At 44.8% G+C, this 16,678-nt stretch overlaps 1 protein-coding gene across 1 annotated transcript in view; it reads right to left on the bottom strand.

The window, feature by feature from the left end:
* Positions 1-16,678, bottom strand: part of ccdc152 (coiled-coil domain containing 152) — a 126,886-nt gene that overhangs the window by 27,531 nt on the left and 82,677 nt on the right. The window contains exons 5-6 of the mRNA XM_078557241.1: positions 15,046-15,148; positions 1,231-1,358 (exon numbers count right to left, since the gene is read on the bottom strand). Coding sequence (XP_078413367.1) covers positions 1,231-1,358; positions 15,046-15,148 — 231 coding nt within the window. The remainder of the gene's footprint in view (positions 1-1,230; positions 1,359-15,045; positions 15,149-16,678) is intronic.

The following is a 16,678-nucleotide window of genomic DNA, read 5'->3' on the forward strand; positions in this document are numbered from 1 at the left end:
CCTCACAGTATTAGCAGGTTGCAGCAGAGGTCATGCAGTGCTCATTGTGTATGCTTTTGATGGGTAGCTCTGTAAATAAATATAGAAATCTGTAAAGATTGGCTCCAGTTCTATCCTTCACCAACTTGCTTTCTGAACGAAAACACCCAAGCATGTTAAAACCCAATCTTGAACCAATGTTTCTGCCCTTCTTGTTTCTTTATTATTCCATGGGATGAGGGCATCACAGTCAAGAACAGCATTTGTTGCCCTTGAACTGAGTGGCTTGCCAGGTCATTTCAGAGGGCAGTTAATTGTCAAGCACATTGTTGTGGGTCTGGAGTCACATGTAGGCCAGATCAGGTAAGGATGGTAGATTTCCTTCCCTGAAGGATGTTATTGAACCAGATTCAACAATCGATGATAGTTGCCATGGCTACCATTCCTGAGACTGGCTTTATTTTTCCAGATTTATTAATTGAATTTAAATTTCACCAGCTGCCATGGTTTTGAGGAGCAAGGTTTTAACTGAGGTAGTGATGGAGTAGAGTATTTTAAAAATTATTCTTTCATGGGATGACGGTGACACTGGCTAGGTTATTGTCCATCCCTAATTGTCCTTGAGAAGATGATGGTGAGCTGCCTTCTTGAACCACTGCAGCCCATGTGGTGTAGGTACATCCACAGTGCTGTTAGGGAGGGAGTCCCAGGATTTTGAGCCAGCAACATTGAGGGACAGCAATGTTACAGAGATGGAAATAGATGGTCTGGGTGATGGAGAGGATATGTGGTCAGCAGGTCATCTTAGGATCAAAGCAAACACCAAGGCCCTGAATCATTTCCATCAGTCTCAGACAATTGCCATGGAGGGGGATGGAGTCAGTGGCGAGGGAATGGAGTTTGGAGTGGGAGCCGAAGATAATGGCTTCGGCTTTCTCAGTATTTAACTGGAGGATGTTTTTGTTCATCCAGTACTGGATGTCAGACAAGCAGTCTGAGAAATCAGTGACAGTGGAGAGGTTGAGGGAGGTGTTGGTGAAGTAACGCTGGGCTTTGTCAATGTACATATGCAACCTAGCTTCGTGTTAATGGAATACGTTACTAAGGGGACTTTTAATTCTATGACTCAGCTACTCACTTTATTTACTAATCAAGCCAGTGGAGAAACCTGAGGCCCGTGTCTTCTCCCTACCCTCACCTTCAAAAACCCTCACAAGAAAGTTCCCTTTTACACAATAATTCTGTTCTTACCTCCATCTGCAATTTGATGATCTCACTTTGTTTCTCTCTCTCCTGAGAACTTATCTGTCTATTCAGTAGTTGAATCTCTGTTTCCTTTTTGTCAATAATCCCATTGAGTTCTGCCTCCTTTATTTCAACTGGCAAATAATTTATCCAAATATTAACAAGCAAAAGTAGAATTAGACAATGATACATAAAATACAATGAACTGCAGCTTAACAAATAGCATTTATTCCATTTTGGAGGCTGATGAGGGTGCTGGTTCCTCCAGGGAGTGCGGACAGAGCTAAGCTACTGGCACCACAAGCAGCCTATCTGTACAGGAGGGGAAGAAGGGAGGAAGAGCAATAGTAATAGGGAATTCTATAGTAAGGGGAACAGATAGGCGCTACTGTGGCTGTCAATGTGACTCCAGGGTGGTGTGTTGCCTCCCTGGTGCCAGTGTCCGGGATATCACTGAACGGCTGCAGGGCATCCTGAAGGGGAGGGTGATAAGGCAAAGGTAATGGTACATGTTCGTACCAATGACATAGGTAGAAAAAGGGATGAGGTCTTGCATCAAGAATTCAGGGAGTTAGGCAGTAGACTAAAAAGCAAGACCCCTCAGGTTGTAATCTCTGGATTACTCCCAGTGCCACGTGCTAGCGAGCTCAGAAATAGGAGAATAGCGCAGATGAATATGTGGCTTAAGAGTTGGTGCAGGAGGGAGGGTTTTAGGTTCCTGGATCACTGGGACCGTTTCTGGGGAAGGTGGGACCTGTACAAGCGGGATGGTCTACATCTGAACCAGAGCAGGACTAACATCCTCGCGGGCGTGTTTGCTAGTGTTGTTGGGAGGAGTTTAAACTAATTCGGCAGGGGGAGGGCTCACAAAATGCAAGCAGAATAGGGACACATCATAATACAGTAAAACAATCAAGTCAGAGGGAGTACAGCTGCATTAAGCTTCAAGGGAGTAAGGCAAGGACTGGATGGCCTCTACTTTAATGCCAGGAGTATTACTGGTAAAACGGATCAGTTAAGGGTGAGGATCGACACGTGGACTTGTGATATAGTAGCCATCACTGAGACGTGGTTGAGGGAAGGGCATGATTGGCAGCTCAACATTTTGGGATATAGAATCTTCAGGCGAGACAGGGGAGGGGGTAAAAGAGGAGGAGGCATTGCATTATTAGTTAAGGAGTCAGTCACTGCAGTGAGGAGAGATGATATCTTGGAGGGGGCATTGAATGAAGCTTTGTGGGTAGAGCTTAGGAATAAAAAAGGGGAAGCCACATTGTTAGGTGTTTATTATAGACCCTCAGATAGTCAGCAGTAAATTGAGGAGCAAATATGTGCACAATTTGTGGAGATGTGTAAAAACAAAAACTGTAGGGTAATTATATTAGGTGATTTCAACTTTCCCAACATTAATTGGGGTAGACATAGTGTTAAGAGCTTGGATGGAGTGGATTTCTTGAAATGTGTACAGGGGAACTTTTTAGGTCAATAAGTAGAGGGTCCAATAAGGGACGGTGCATTGCTGGACATAATTCTGGGGAATGAAGCCGGACAGTTGGCTGAGGTGGTGGTGGGGGAGCATTTTAGTGATAGTGACCACAACATGGTACAGTTTAAGTTTGTTATGGACAAAGAAATTGACAAGTTGCAAAAAAACGTTTTGGATTAGGGGAGAGTGCATTTTAGTAAAAAAGGGCAGGATCTGGCCATGGTAGACTGGGAACAGTTACTTGTGGGGAACAGTGGGGGGTGTTCAAAAAGGAAATGAGGAGGGTACAGGCTCAACATGTTCCCTCTAGGGTGATAGGAAGGAGTAACAAGCCCAGAGAACCATGGATGACCAGAGATATTCAGGTTACGATGAGAAGGAAAAGAGAGGCTTTTAGCAGGTACAAGGGAAGCAAGTCAGCAGAGGCATTAGTGGAGTACAGAAAGTGCGGGGTGGAGCTTAAGAAAGCAATTATGAGAGCAAAGAGGGGATATGAGAAAGCTCTGGCTGGTAAAAGTAGAGAAAATCCCAAGATAGTCTATAAGTATATCAATGTGAAGAGGATAACCAGGGAAAGAGTAGGGCCCATAAGTGACCAAGGGGAAAATCTATGGGTGGAGCCAGAGGACATCGCTAGAGTGTTGAATGAATATTTCACATCTGTCTTCACCCAAGAGAATGAGGATGAAGGTATCGAACTCAGGGAGAGAGACTGCGATGTTCTTAAGCAAATTGACATCGGGAGTGACAAGGTATTGGAGGTGCTGGCAGGCTTAAAAGTGGATAAATCTCCAGGTCCAGATGATTTGTGTCCCAGACTGCTGAGGGAGGCAAGGGAGGAGATCGCAGGGGCTCTGACCGAAATTTTTAATTCCTCTCTGGTCACGGAGGAGGTGCCAGAGGACTGGAGAACAGCTAATGGTCGCTATCACTAAAATGCTCACCCACCACCACCTCAGCCACCTGTCTGGCTTCATTCCCCAGAATTAGGTCCAGCACTGCACCGTCCCTTGTTGGAACCTCTACATATTGACCTAAAAAGTTCTCCTGTACACATTTCAAGAAATCCACTCCATCCAATCCCTTAACACTAATCTGTTGAAGGGTCATGAGGACTCGAAACGTCAACTCTTTTCTTCTTCTTCTCCGCTGATGCTGCCAGACCTGCTGAGTTTTTCCGGGTAATTCTGTTTTTGTTTTGGATTTCCAGCATCCGCAGTTTTTTGTTTTTAACCCTTAACACTATGTCTATCCCAATTAATATTGAGAAAGGTAATAGAATTACCCTGTTGTTTTTGTACAATCTTCCCATTGATATGCTTATAGAATATCTTGGGATTTTCCCTATTTTTACCAGCCAGAGCATTCTCATATCCCCTCTTTTCTCTCCTAATTGCTTTCTAAAGCTCTACCCTGCACTGTCTGTACTCCACTAATGCCTCTGCTGATTTGCTTCCCTTGTACCTGCTGAAAGCCTCTCCCTTCCTGCTCATCGTAACCTGAATATCTCATGTCATCCATGGTTCTCTGGGCTTGTTACTCCTTCCTATTACCCTAGAGGGAACATGTTCTGCTATTTAAGAAGGGTTGTCGAGATAAACCAGGGAACTACAGGCCTGTGAGTCTCACGTCAGTGGTAGGGAAACTATTGGAGAAAGTTCTGAAGGAGATTGTCTATCTCCACTTGGAGAGGCAAGGTTTGATCAGGGATAGTCAGCATGGCTTTGTCAGAGGGAGGTCATATCTAACAAATTTGATTGAATTTTTTGAGGAGGTGACCAGGTGTGTAGATGAGGGTAGTGTAGTTGATGTAGTTTATATGGATTTCAGCATAGCCCTTGACAAGGTCCCACATGGGAGGCTTATAAAGAAGGCAAATGCACATGGGATACAGGGTAAATTGATAAGGTGGATTCAAAATTGGGTTAGTTGTAGGAGGCAGAGTGTGATGACAGAAGGATGCCGTAGTGACTGGAAGCCAGTGTCCAGTGGCGTACCACAGGGATCTGTGATCGGTCCCGTGTTATTTGTCATTTATATAAATGACATAGATGACTATGTGGGGGGTAGGATTAGTAAGTTTGCGGATGACACAAAGATTAGCCGGGTGGTTAACAATGAGGTTGAGTGTCTTGAGCTACAGGAAGATATAGATGGGATGGTCAAATGGGCAGATAAGTGGCAGATGGAATTTAACCCAGAAAAGTGTGAGGTGATACACTTTGGAAGGAGTAATTTGACAAGGAAGTATTCAATGAACAGCATGACACGAGGAAGTTCTGAAGAACAAAGGAACCATGGCGTGTGTGTCCGTAGATCTCTGAAGGTGGAGGGGCATGTTCGCGGGGTGGTGAAAAAGGCATATGGGACAGTTGCCTTTATCAATCGAGGCATAGATTACAAAAGTAGGGAGGTCATGTTGGAGTTGTATAGAACCTTGGTGAGGCCACAGCTGGAGTGCTGTGTGCAGTTCTGGTCGCCACATTATAGGAAGGATGTGATTGCACTGGAGGGGGTGCAGAGGAGATTCACCAGGATGTTACCTGGGATGAAACATTTAACTTATGAATAGAGGTTGGATAAACTTGGGTTGTTTTTGTTGGAGCAGAGAAGACTGAGGGGTGACCTGATCGAGGTGTACAAGATTATGAGGGGCATGGACAGGGTGGATAGGGAACAGCTGTTCCCCTTATTCGAAGGGTCAGTCACATGGGCATAAGTTCAAGGTGACGGGCAGTAAGTTATGGGGGGAAGTGAGGAAAAACGTTTTTACCTAGAGGGTGGTGACAGTTTGGGAGGGTGGTGGAGGCGGGTTGCCTCACATCCTTTAAAAAGTACCTGGATGAGCACTTTGCACGTCATAATATTCAAGACTATGGGCCAAGTGCTGGTAAATGGGATTAGGTAGGTAGGTCAGGTGTTTCTCATGTGGTGCAGACTCGATGGGCCGAAGGGCCTCTTCTGCACTGTGATTCTGTGATTCTGTGGTTCTGTGATTTATAGTTTCAGCATTACTCTTTATTTTTGTTTCTATTTTTCTTTCTATTCATAAAAATGCCTTTTTAACTAAATATAACAAATTACACTCGCTCTTATCTTAAACTCGTTAAAGTTTTATTATCTAGTATTATAATCCTTCCAATATGTGTTACGTCAGTTTTTGTAATATTAATGACTTCTGATATTAATCAATCCGAGCTGTTAACCTGCCTCTGCTCACGTGAAATTGTTTACAGTCCTCTTCAGAGTGCAAGAATATAAGTTGATTAGGATATTAAGAGGGATTAAGCTCTGTAAGAGTTTTTCTTCTTTCATCCTTTTTCACCCTGTTTTGAACAATGGTGTAAGGTTTGCAAATCTCTCATCCACCGACACCACTCCTGAGTCTGAAGAAGACTGTAAAATTATGGCCAGTGCCTCTGCAATTTCCAATCTCACTTCTCACAGTATCCTTGGGTGCATTTCATCTGGCCCCAGTGAGTTATTAACTTTAAGTGAGGTGAGAGTGACTGCCCTTGACATCAAGGCCACATTTGACTGAGTGTGGCATCAAGGAGCCCTAGCAAAACTGGAGTCAATGGGAATCAGGGGGAAAACTCTCCACTTGTTGGAGTCATACCTAGTGCAAAGGAAGATGGTTGTGGTTGTTGGAGGTCAGTCATCTCAGCTCCAGGAGTTCCTCAGAGTAGTGTCCTTGGCCCAAACATCTTCAGCTGCTTCATCAATAACGTTCCTTCCATCATAAGGTCAGAAGTAGGGATGTTCGCTGATGATTGCACAATGTTCAGCATCATTCGCGACTCCTCAAATGCTAAAGCAATCCATGTCCAAATGCAGCAAGACCTGGACAATACCAGGTTTGGGCTGACAAATGTATTGACAAGTAACATTTGTGCACACAAGTGTCAGGCAATGACCATCTCCAACAAGAGAGTATCTAACTATTGCCCCTTGATGTTCAATGCATTACCATCACTGCATCCGCTACTATCAACATCCTAGGGGTTACCATTGACCAGAAACTGAACTGGACTAGCCATATAAATACTATGGCTACAAGAGCGGGTCAGAGGCTAGGAATCCTGCGATGAGTGGCTCACCTTCTGATTTCCCAAGGTCTGTCCACCATCTACAAGGCACAAATCAGGAGTGTGATGGAATACTTCCCAATTGCCTGGATGAGTGCAGCTCCCACAACACTGAAGAAGCTTGACACCATTCAGGACAAAGCAGCCTGCTTGATTGGCACCACATCCACAAACATTCACTCCCTCCACCATCGATGCACAGTAACAGCAGTGAGCACCATCGACAAGGTGCACAGCAGGAATTCACCAAGGCTCCTTAGAAAGAACCTTCCAAACCCGTGACCGCTACCATCTAGAAGCACAAGGGCAGCAGATGGATGGTAACAGCACCACCTGGAAGTTCCTCTCCAAGTCACTCACCATCCTGACTTGGAAATATATCGCCGTTCCTTCACTGTCGCTGTCAAAATCCTGGAACTCCCTCCCTAACAGCACTGTGGGTGTACATACACCACATGGACTGCAGCTTTTCAAGAAGGCAGCTCACCACCACCTTCTCAAGGGCAACTAGGGATGGGCAATGAATGCTGGCCCACATAATGAATAAAAAATACGTACAGATAACCTACCCAACATTTTCTTTTCAATTTTAACTCTTCTGGTGTCTGAATTACCTCCTCTTTTAGCATAGCCTGGTAAGCATCTTCTTCCTTGGTAAAGACAGATGCAAATTATTCATTTAATACGTCAATTATATGCTCTGCTTCCATGTGTAAATTCCCTTTTTGGTCCCACATTGTCCTTACTTCTCCTGTCACCACCTTTTAACGATTTTTATGCCTATAGAACACTTTGAGATTCCCTTTCAGGTCAGTTGCCAGATTCTTTCCATACTCCCTCTTTATTTCACTTATTTGTTTCTTCACCTCCCCATTGAACCTTCTGTATTCACCCTGGTTCTCACAGAATCACACAGTGCAGAAGAGGCCCTTTGGCCCATCAAGTCTGCACCGACACGTGAGAAACACCTGACCTACCTACCTAATCCCGCTTACCAGCACTTGGCCCATAGCCTTGAATGTTATTACGTGCCAAGTGCTCATCCAGGTACTTCTTAAAGGATGTGAGGGAACCCGCCTCCACCACCCTCCCAGGCAGTGCATTCCAGACCGTCACCACCCTCTGGGTAAAAAAGTTTTTCCTCACATCCCCCTAAACCTCCTGCCCCTCACCTTGAACTTATGTCCCCTTGTGACTGACCCTTCAACTAAGGGGAACAGCTGCTCCATATCCACCCTGTCCATGCCCCTCATAATCTTGTACACCTCAATCAGGTTGCCCCTCAGTCTTGTCTGCTCCAACGAAAACAACCCAAGTCTATCCAACCTCTCTTCATAACTTAAATGTTTCATCCCATGCAACATCCTGGTGAATCTCCTCTGCACCCCCTCCAGTGCAATTACATCCTTCCTATAATGTGGCAACCAGAACTGCACACAGTACTACAGCTGTAGCCTCACCAAGGTTCTATACAACTCCAACATGACCTCCCTACTTTCCTAATCTATCCCTTGATTGATAAAGGCAAGTGTCCCATATGCTTTTTCACCACCCCACTAACATGCCCCTCCGCCTTCAGAGATCTATGGACACACACGCCAAGGTCCCTTTGTTCCTCAGAACTTCCTAGTGTCATGCCGTTCATTGAATGCTTCCTTGTCAAATTACTCCTTCCAAAGTGTATCACCTCACACTTTTCAGGGTTAAATTCCATCTGCCACTTATCTGCCCATTTGACCATCCCATTTATATCTTCCTGTAGCCCAAGACACTCAGCCTCACTGTTAACCACCCGGCCAATCTTTGTGTCATCCGCAAACTTACTAATCCTACCCCCCACATAGTCATCTATGTCGTTTATATATATATGGCAAATAATAGGGGCCCGAGCACAGATCCCTGTGGTATACCACTGGACACTGGCTTCCAGTCATCCTCTGTCATCACCCTCTGTCTCCTACAACTAAGCCAATTTTGAATCCACCTTATCAAATTACCTTGTATCCCATGTGCATTTGCCTTCTTTATAAGTCTCCCATGTGGGAACTTGTCAAAGGCTTTGCTGAAATCCATATAAACTACACCAATTACACTACCCTCATCTACACACCTGGTCACCTCCTCAAAAAATTCAATCAAATTTGTTAGGCATGACCTCCCTCTGACAAAGCCATGCTGACTATCCCTGATCAAATCTTGCCTCTCCAAGTGGAGATAAATACTCTCCTTCAGAAATTTCTCCAATACTTTCCCTACCACTGACGTGAGACTCACTAGCCTGAAGTTCCCTGGCTTATCTCTACAACTCTTCTTAAATAGCGCAACCACATTAGCTGTTCTCCAGTCCTCTGGCACCTCTTCCGTGGCCAGAGAGGAATTAAAAATTTGGGTCAGAGCCCCTGCGATCTCCTCCCTTGCCACCCTCAGCAGTCTGGGACACAAGTCATCTGGACCTGGAGATTTATCCACTTTTAAGCCTGCCAACACCTCCAATACCTTGTCCCTCCCTTTATCAATTTGCTTAAGAACATCACAATCTCTCTCCCCGAGTTCGATGCCTTCATCCTCATTCTCTTGGGTGAAGACGGATGTGAAGTATTCATTCAACACTCTAGCGATGTCCTCTGGCTCCACCCATAGATTGCCCCCTTGGTCCCTTATGGGCCCTACTCTTTCCCTGGTTATCCTCTTCCCATTGATATACTTATAGAATATCTTGGGATTTTCCCTACTTTTACCAGCCAGAGCTTTCTCATATCCCCTCTTTGCTCTCCTAACTGTTATCTTAAGCGAATGCCCTGCACTTTCTGTACTCCATTAATGTCTCCGCTGATTTGCTTCCCTTATACCTGTTAAAAGCCTCTCTTTTCCTTCTCATCATAACCTGAATATCTCTGCTCATCCATGGTTCTCTGGTTATCTGGTCATCTCTGGTCATCCATAGTTCTCAGTTGTAGTTTACATCTCATACCCGTCGTAAGCACACTTTTTCTTCATTATCTTAATTTCTATCTCCTTTGTCATCCAGGGATCTTGGGATTTGTTTAATCTATCTTTCCATTTCAATGGAATATACCTTGACTGTGCCTGAATTATTTCTTCTTTGAAGAGATTCATTGATCAGCTACATTTTTTCTGCCAACCTTTGACTCCAATTTTTCAGGCCAGAACTATTCTTATCCCATTGAAATTGTCTCTCCTCCAAGTTAATTTTTCTTACTCTGGGCTGTTATTTGTCCTTTTTCATAGTCAGCCTGAACTTTATGATAGAATGATCACTGTCCCCTAATGTTCTCCTACTGCCACTTGATCTATATGGCCCACCTCATTTCCAAGAACCATGTTAGGCAGCGCCTCCTTTCTTGTTGGAATGGAAACATATTGCTACAGAAAATTTTCCTTAACACTTGCCCCTCTCTGCCCTTTACACTACTACTATCCCAGTCTTGGATAATTAAAGTCTAACTATTATAACTATCATTATAACTATTCTATAATTTTTCACCTCACTGTAATTTCCTTGCAAAGTTGTTCCTCTACATCCACCCCCCCAGTTGGTGATCTATAGATCTATATCAAGAAATTTAATTGCACATTTTTTGTTCCTCAGCTCTAGCCAAATAGTTTCTGTCCTTGACCTCTCTGTGTCATGCACTTTCTCCAGCACTTCAATGCTCTCCTTGATCAATACCATCACCCCTCCTCCTTTTCTTCCTTTTCTAGCTTTCCCGAACACCTTGGTAAGAAATTTCCAGTTGGCGAGCGGGGGCAGAGCCCTCATCGGCTGCACGCCCGCCGAACTGTTGAAGGCCTATTAAGGCCATTTAGAAAGTAATCAAAGTTGTTAAGAATGCTGCCTGTCCAACCTTAAGGAGCTCAGCGCTGGCTCTGTTCAGGTGAAACCCATACAGCCTGTACAGGCATCATCTCCCCATAGCCAGTCCCAATGTCCCAGTCCACGGGTGGGATGAGGTTTCATGAAAGGTTTATTAATTAAATAAAACATTTTGAAAAATTTAATGGACATATCCCAGCTCATGTGACAGTTTCACATGAGGGGACTTGTCCTTAAAGTTTTTTTATTTTTTAATTTAATTTTTCATAACTTAAACTAATCTCCCTGAGGCACTCTTTCGCGAGCATGAGTGAAAGAGCGCAGGCCCTGGCTGATGGAATCGCCCCCCCTCCCCGCCACCCCCCCCCCTCCCCCCCGGCCCCACTGCCCACACAGGGAACGCACAGCGCTTCCAGGTGTGCAACATGCTGGGCGGGCCTTAATTGGCCCACCCACGTACAATGGTAGCGCGCACCCAATCGGGGGCGCTGATCAGGTTTGTGTTCACTCCCACCCACCCCCGCACAACACTCCCAACGGGAGGAAATTCAGCCCCTTGTACTCAGGAATATTTAACACCCAGTCCTGTGCTTCTTTGAGCCAGGCCTCTGTTATAGCCACAACATCATATTTCCATGTAAGAATCTGCACCTGTAAATCACCAATCTTATTTACCACACAGCGTGTATTCACATACATGCAAAGTAATCATGATTTAGATGCTATTTCTTTCTCATTTACTCTGGCCCAATCTATTAACTTACTATTCCCTACTCTAGTGCTATCCATCCTTCCTAATATTCTGTGCAGCTTGGTAGTCATCACTGATGTTATCTCCTGATTCCCATACCTTTGCTAAGTTAGTTTAAAACATCTCCAACAGCACTAGCAACATGCCCCACAAGGCGGTCAGTCCTGGCTCTGTTCAGGTGAAACCCATCCAGCCTGTACAGGCATCATCTCCCCCATAGCCAGTCCAATGTCCCAAGGATCTGAAGCCCCCCCCCCTTCAACTGTCTGATCTTCCTATTTCTGTGCTCACTTGCGCGTGGCACTGGGAGTAATCCGGAGATTACTACTTTTGAGGTCCTGCTTGCTAATTTTCTACCTAGCTCCCTGAATTCTGATTGCAGGACCACATCTCTCTTTCTATCTATGTCATTGGTACCAATGTGGACAATGACTGCTGGCTGTTCACCCTCCCTTCTCAGGGTGCTATACAGCTGCCCTGTGACAATCTTGCCCCTGTCACCAGGGAGGCAACACACCATTTGGATTCACATCTGCAGCTATCTGTCCCTCTGAAATTGTGACCGCTTGTTCTAGACCCCCAGCTAGAAGAAACATCATCTCTGTATCTAGTTTGTCCAGCCCTGCCAGAATTTTAAATGTTTCAATGAGATCTCCTCACATTCTTCTAAACTCCAGTGAATTCAAGCCTAGTAGGCCCAATCTCTCTTCATACGACAATCCTACCATCCCAGTCCATGTGGTGTAGGTGCATTTTGTCCTCTTCACAAATTACTTTCCTACCTGCCTTTGTGTCATCAGCAAATTTAGCAACCATACCTTCAGTCCCTTCATCCAAGTCATTTATAGGAATTGTAAAAAGTTGAGGCCCCATCACTGATCCCTGTGGCTCACCACTCGTTACATCCTGACAACCAGTAAAATACCCATTTATGCCTATTCTCTGTTTCCTGTTGGCTAGCCAATCTTCTATCCATGCCAATATGTTGTCACAACATCACCAGAAAAATTATTTTACATCCCTCCAATTGATTAAGCTCTACTTCACCTTCCATCCTTTAGCCAACTTCCTACACATGTTACAACATTCTCTCTGATACTTGAAAATAGAATCAACAAGACTCCTAGCCAGCACTTTGATGAATACTTTTGAAAATCCATATACTAAACAACCATTGCCTTTCCTTTATCAATACTCAAAAAACTTGGTCAAGCACAACTTGTTTTTCACAAATCCATGGCCAGGATTTTACAGTCTTGCCAGTCCGTTGGGATATTACAGTCCTGCTGAACTGAATGGAGATTTAAATGGCTTGCTGCATCCACCAGGGGGAGACATGCTGTGGTGGAGATGTAAAACCCTGACCCATGTCTCCCATGCATGCCTTCTTTTTGTTTTATTTCTTCAAGGGTTGTGGGTGTCACTGACTGGGCCAACATTTATTGTCCATCCCTAATTGCCCTTGAGAAGGTGGTGGTGAGCTGCCTTCTTGAACCTCTACAGTCCATATGGTGTTGGAACACCCACAGTGCTGTTAGGGAGGGAGTTCCAGGATTTTGACCCAGCGACAGTGAAGGAATGGCGATATATTTCCAAGTCAGGATGGTGCTTGGAAGGGAACTTGTAGGTGGTGGTGTTCCCATACATATGCTGCCCTTGTCTTTCCTCTGAAGAAGGGTCAAACGAACTCGAAACGTCAAGTCTGTTTCTCTCTCCACAGATGCTGCTAGACCTGCTGAGTTTTTCCAGCATTTTTGATTTCTCCTGAGTTTTGTGGGCAGGACATACCTGGGCAATATTCCACATTGCTGCGTAGATGCCTGTGTTGTAGCTATACTGTAACAGCTTGGCTATGAGCATGCCTAGTTCTGGAGCACAAGACTTCAGTACTATTGCCAGGATGTTGTCAGGGCCCACAGTATCCAGTGTCTTCAGCCGTTTCTTGATATCAGGTGGAGTGAATCAAACTGACTGAAGACTGGCATCTGTGATGCTGGGGACCTCTGGAGGAGGCTGAGATGGATCATCCACTTGGCACTTCTGGCTGAAGGTGGCTGCAAATGCTTCAGCCTTGTCTTTTGCACTGATGTGCTGGTCTCCCCCATCTATGAGAATGGGGATATTTGTAGAGCCTCCTCTTCAGTGAGTTAAATTGTCCACCACCATTCACGACTGGATGTATCAGGATTGCAGAGCTTAGATCTGATCTGTTGGTTGTGGGATTGCTTAGCCCTGTCTATCACTTGCTGTTTCCGCTGTTTGGCATGCAAGTAGTCCTGTGTGGTAACCTCACCAGGTTGACACCTCATTTTTAGGTATGCCTGGTGCTTCTCCTGGCATGTCTTCCTGCACTCTTCATTGAACCAGGATTGATCACCCGGCTTGACAATAATAGTAGAACGGGGGATATGCAGGCCATGAGGTTACAGATTATGGTTGCATACAGTTTTGCTGCTGCTGATGGCCCAGAGCACCTCATGGATGCCCAGCTTTCTGAGTTAATATTATCCCATATTCTTGTCGTACATTGTGTTAAGATTGCTGATTACCAACACTGTGATCCACGGCTGCATTTTATGTGCCCCCCACCGGTGTATTTTTGGCAGGGGGGCATGCAAAATAGGGCAGGTGCCCACTCCAGTAACTCCCTGCTCACTCGCGAGCTCACCCCTTTAATATGGAGGGGTTGGGCGTGCACCAAAATTGGCAGCCTGCCCAGCATATTTCAGTAAATAACCAAGAATCAATTCAGCTTGTTACCAAGTCAATTGACCCTGATAATACGCTACCCATGCCATAAAACATTTGGCTTGGGCAGTCAGGCAGGAATGGGCAACTCGATTTTATAAACAAATTTTTCAAAGGGCAGGAAGGAAGGGGGTGTTCTATCTTCAAGGGCAGCCCTTTGCAGATTGGGGGATGGCCCCCTAAAATAGAACCGCCCCCTTTCTTCCTGCCCAGCTGCTGCCTTAAAGCCACCACCTCCATCCCCTGCCTTGCTCTCTAACCAGTCCAAACCTTGCCTGCCCAAGACCCTGGAATTACCTGTTTCCAGGGGTCCATTGGGCTTTATTCTGCTTTCCCGTTACAGTCCCAGCAGCGGCCATTAATGCGCTCTTGGCACTGCCAGGACTAATGGACCTGCTGGCCAATCAGATTGTCCGGCAGCTCCAAAGGGCAGGACTTCCTTCTCAGTGAGGGATGGAAGTCCCACAGGCTGCCTATTTAACTCGCCTGCATCGCTTTATGGCTGTGAAGCAAGCTAGCGTGGAGCAGGTAGGCTGAACACTGATTTTGCTTGCGGTAGTGGGGAGGAGGGTGGGGCGTGAGCCGTCCACCCCCCCATAATAATCCACCCCACGGTTTTCCTTTGTTGTGCTTAGCATTGTTCCCTCTTAGCTTTGTACATGCAATTGTAAAGATACTTTACTCACTAGCTGTTTACTTTAAGTTACTGGCTGTGCAAGGCTGCAAATTTGAAGGTATCATGCAATGAAATACATAGGTCAGGCACAAAAAAGAACATTTACTGGGATCATTGATGCTCAGTGCATGGATTTGTTTGCCTTTTAATGTTAGTGGCAGGAGTGCTTTGGGCTGGTTATCACGAACAGAAAACCCTGACTCTCTGTATCCTGCTGATAGTATACTAAATACTCACATTTCCTGCTTAGGTCTTGCTGAATCTTTGCACACTCCACCTTATGCTCCTGTTCCATTGTTTTCATCTCTAACAGCAGCTTCTCAACATTTTCTTTGTTCTCCTGAAAACATATTGTAATGAGGCTCAGGGCTAAAAATTCATCTCTGACATTCATTGGACACAGGGGTCACAATTCGTGACCTGCTCAGATTGGTTCAATTGGAGGTGGGCAGCATGTATATTTGGTGCTGCCACCTCATTACCTTGATTGCTATCTAGGACCAAGTGGCTCCTGTGCTGCCGGCTGCCTCAGCTATAGAGTCAAATTTTGTAGCCTTGCAGTTTAGCATGTCTTGTTACTGCTCATTATAATACAAAAATGTATTCCCTCTCGTACTGTCCTGCTACACTTTTACATTCTGGTTCTTCACTTATTTGAGAGGATATGCCTTGACACGTTCTAATGGAGTTGGCCACCCTAGGTCTTGGAAAGAAAGGGCAGAAGACAAGACTTGTATTTATAAAATTCCTTCTCACCTCTCTCCAATCATCACCAAGAGCTTCGCATGTCATGGCAAAGAGACTAAGCAAACATAGCAAAGAGACTAAGCAAACATGACAGTATTTGAATGGAATAAAAAACAAAGTGTTGGAAAAACTTAGCAGGTCTGGCAGCATCGGTGGAGACAGAAACAGTGTTAATATTTTGAATCCGAAATGACTCTTCTTTAGAACCCTTCTATGTTTCAAAGAAGTGTCAAACGGACTCGAAACTTTAACTCTGTTTCACTCTCTACAGATGCTGCCAGAACTGCTGAGTTTTTCCAGCACTTCCTGTTTTTATTTTAGACCCCCAGCCTCTGCAGTATTTTGCTTTTGTTTTAGTATTTGAAAGGATTTTGGCCCAGAAATGATTGAGAACATATGTACAGGTCAGGATGGTGGGACTTGGTGATGGTATTTCCATGCACCTGCTTCTTTTGTCCTGCTAAGTGGTGGGGCTGTGGATTTGACAGGTACTGCCAAAGAAACCTTGGTGAATTTATGCAGTGCATCCTGTAGGTAGTACAAACTGCTACCACAGTAAATCAGTGATGGAAGGAGTGAGGGTTTGGACGAGAGGATGTGTTGCCAGTTAAGGATGGACTGCAGCAGTTCAAGAAGGCGGTGCACCATAATCTTATCAAGGGCAATTAGGGATGAGTAATAATTGCTGGCCTAGCCAGTGACGACCAGATCCCTTGAAGGAATGGATAAACAAAAAGCAAGCTATTTGGATCAATTTTCTTTTAGCAGTTAATGAACCTGTAAGTTTCAAAAGACATTCAGTACGCAAAACGGTTAACCTGCTCTGTTTCATTTCAGTGACGTGCTAATGGCAAAACACTTGCTTTGGATGTTTTTTTTTATTGCAGCTCAGTGTTGTTGCAATTTTAACATACTTTTAACATTCTCCAGTTTTCTGAATCCAATTACACGTTAGCAAATCAAGAAGTTGAATTTTCAGTTTTCCACTTTTCAAACAGAGGGTTTGAATCAGAGGGTTGGAGCATTGTGAGATAACATGTAACATGTTCAAGACTGCCATTTCTGATTTACAACTCAAATGTCGTTTTGTCTGGTTGTTTGACATTTTGTTTATAACAACACA

Source organism: Cetorhinus maximus, chromosome 2, assembly GCF_964194155.1.
Source record: "Cetorhinus maximus chromosome 2, sCetMax3.hap1.1, whole genome shotgun sequence".
In the NCBI taxonomy this organism is placed as follows: Eukaryota; Metazoa; Chordata; class Chondrichthyes; order Lamniformes; family Cetorhinidae; genus Cetorhinus; species Cetorhinus maximus.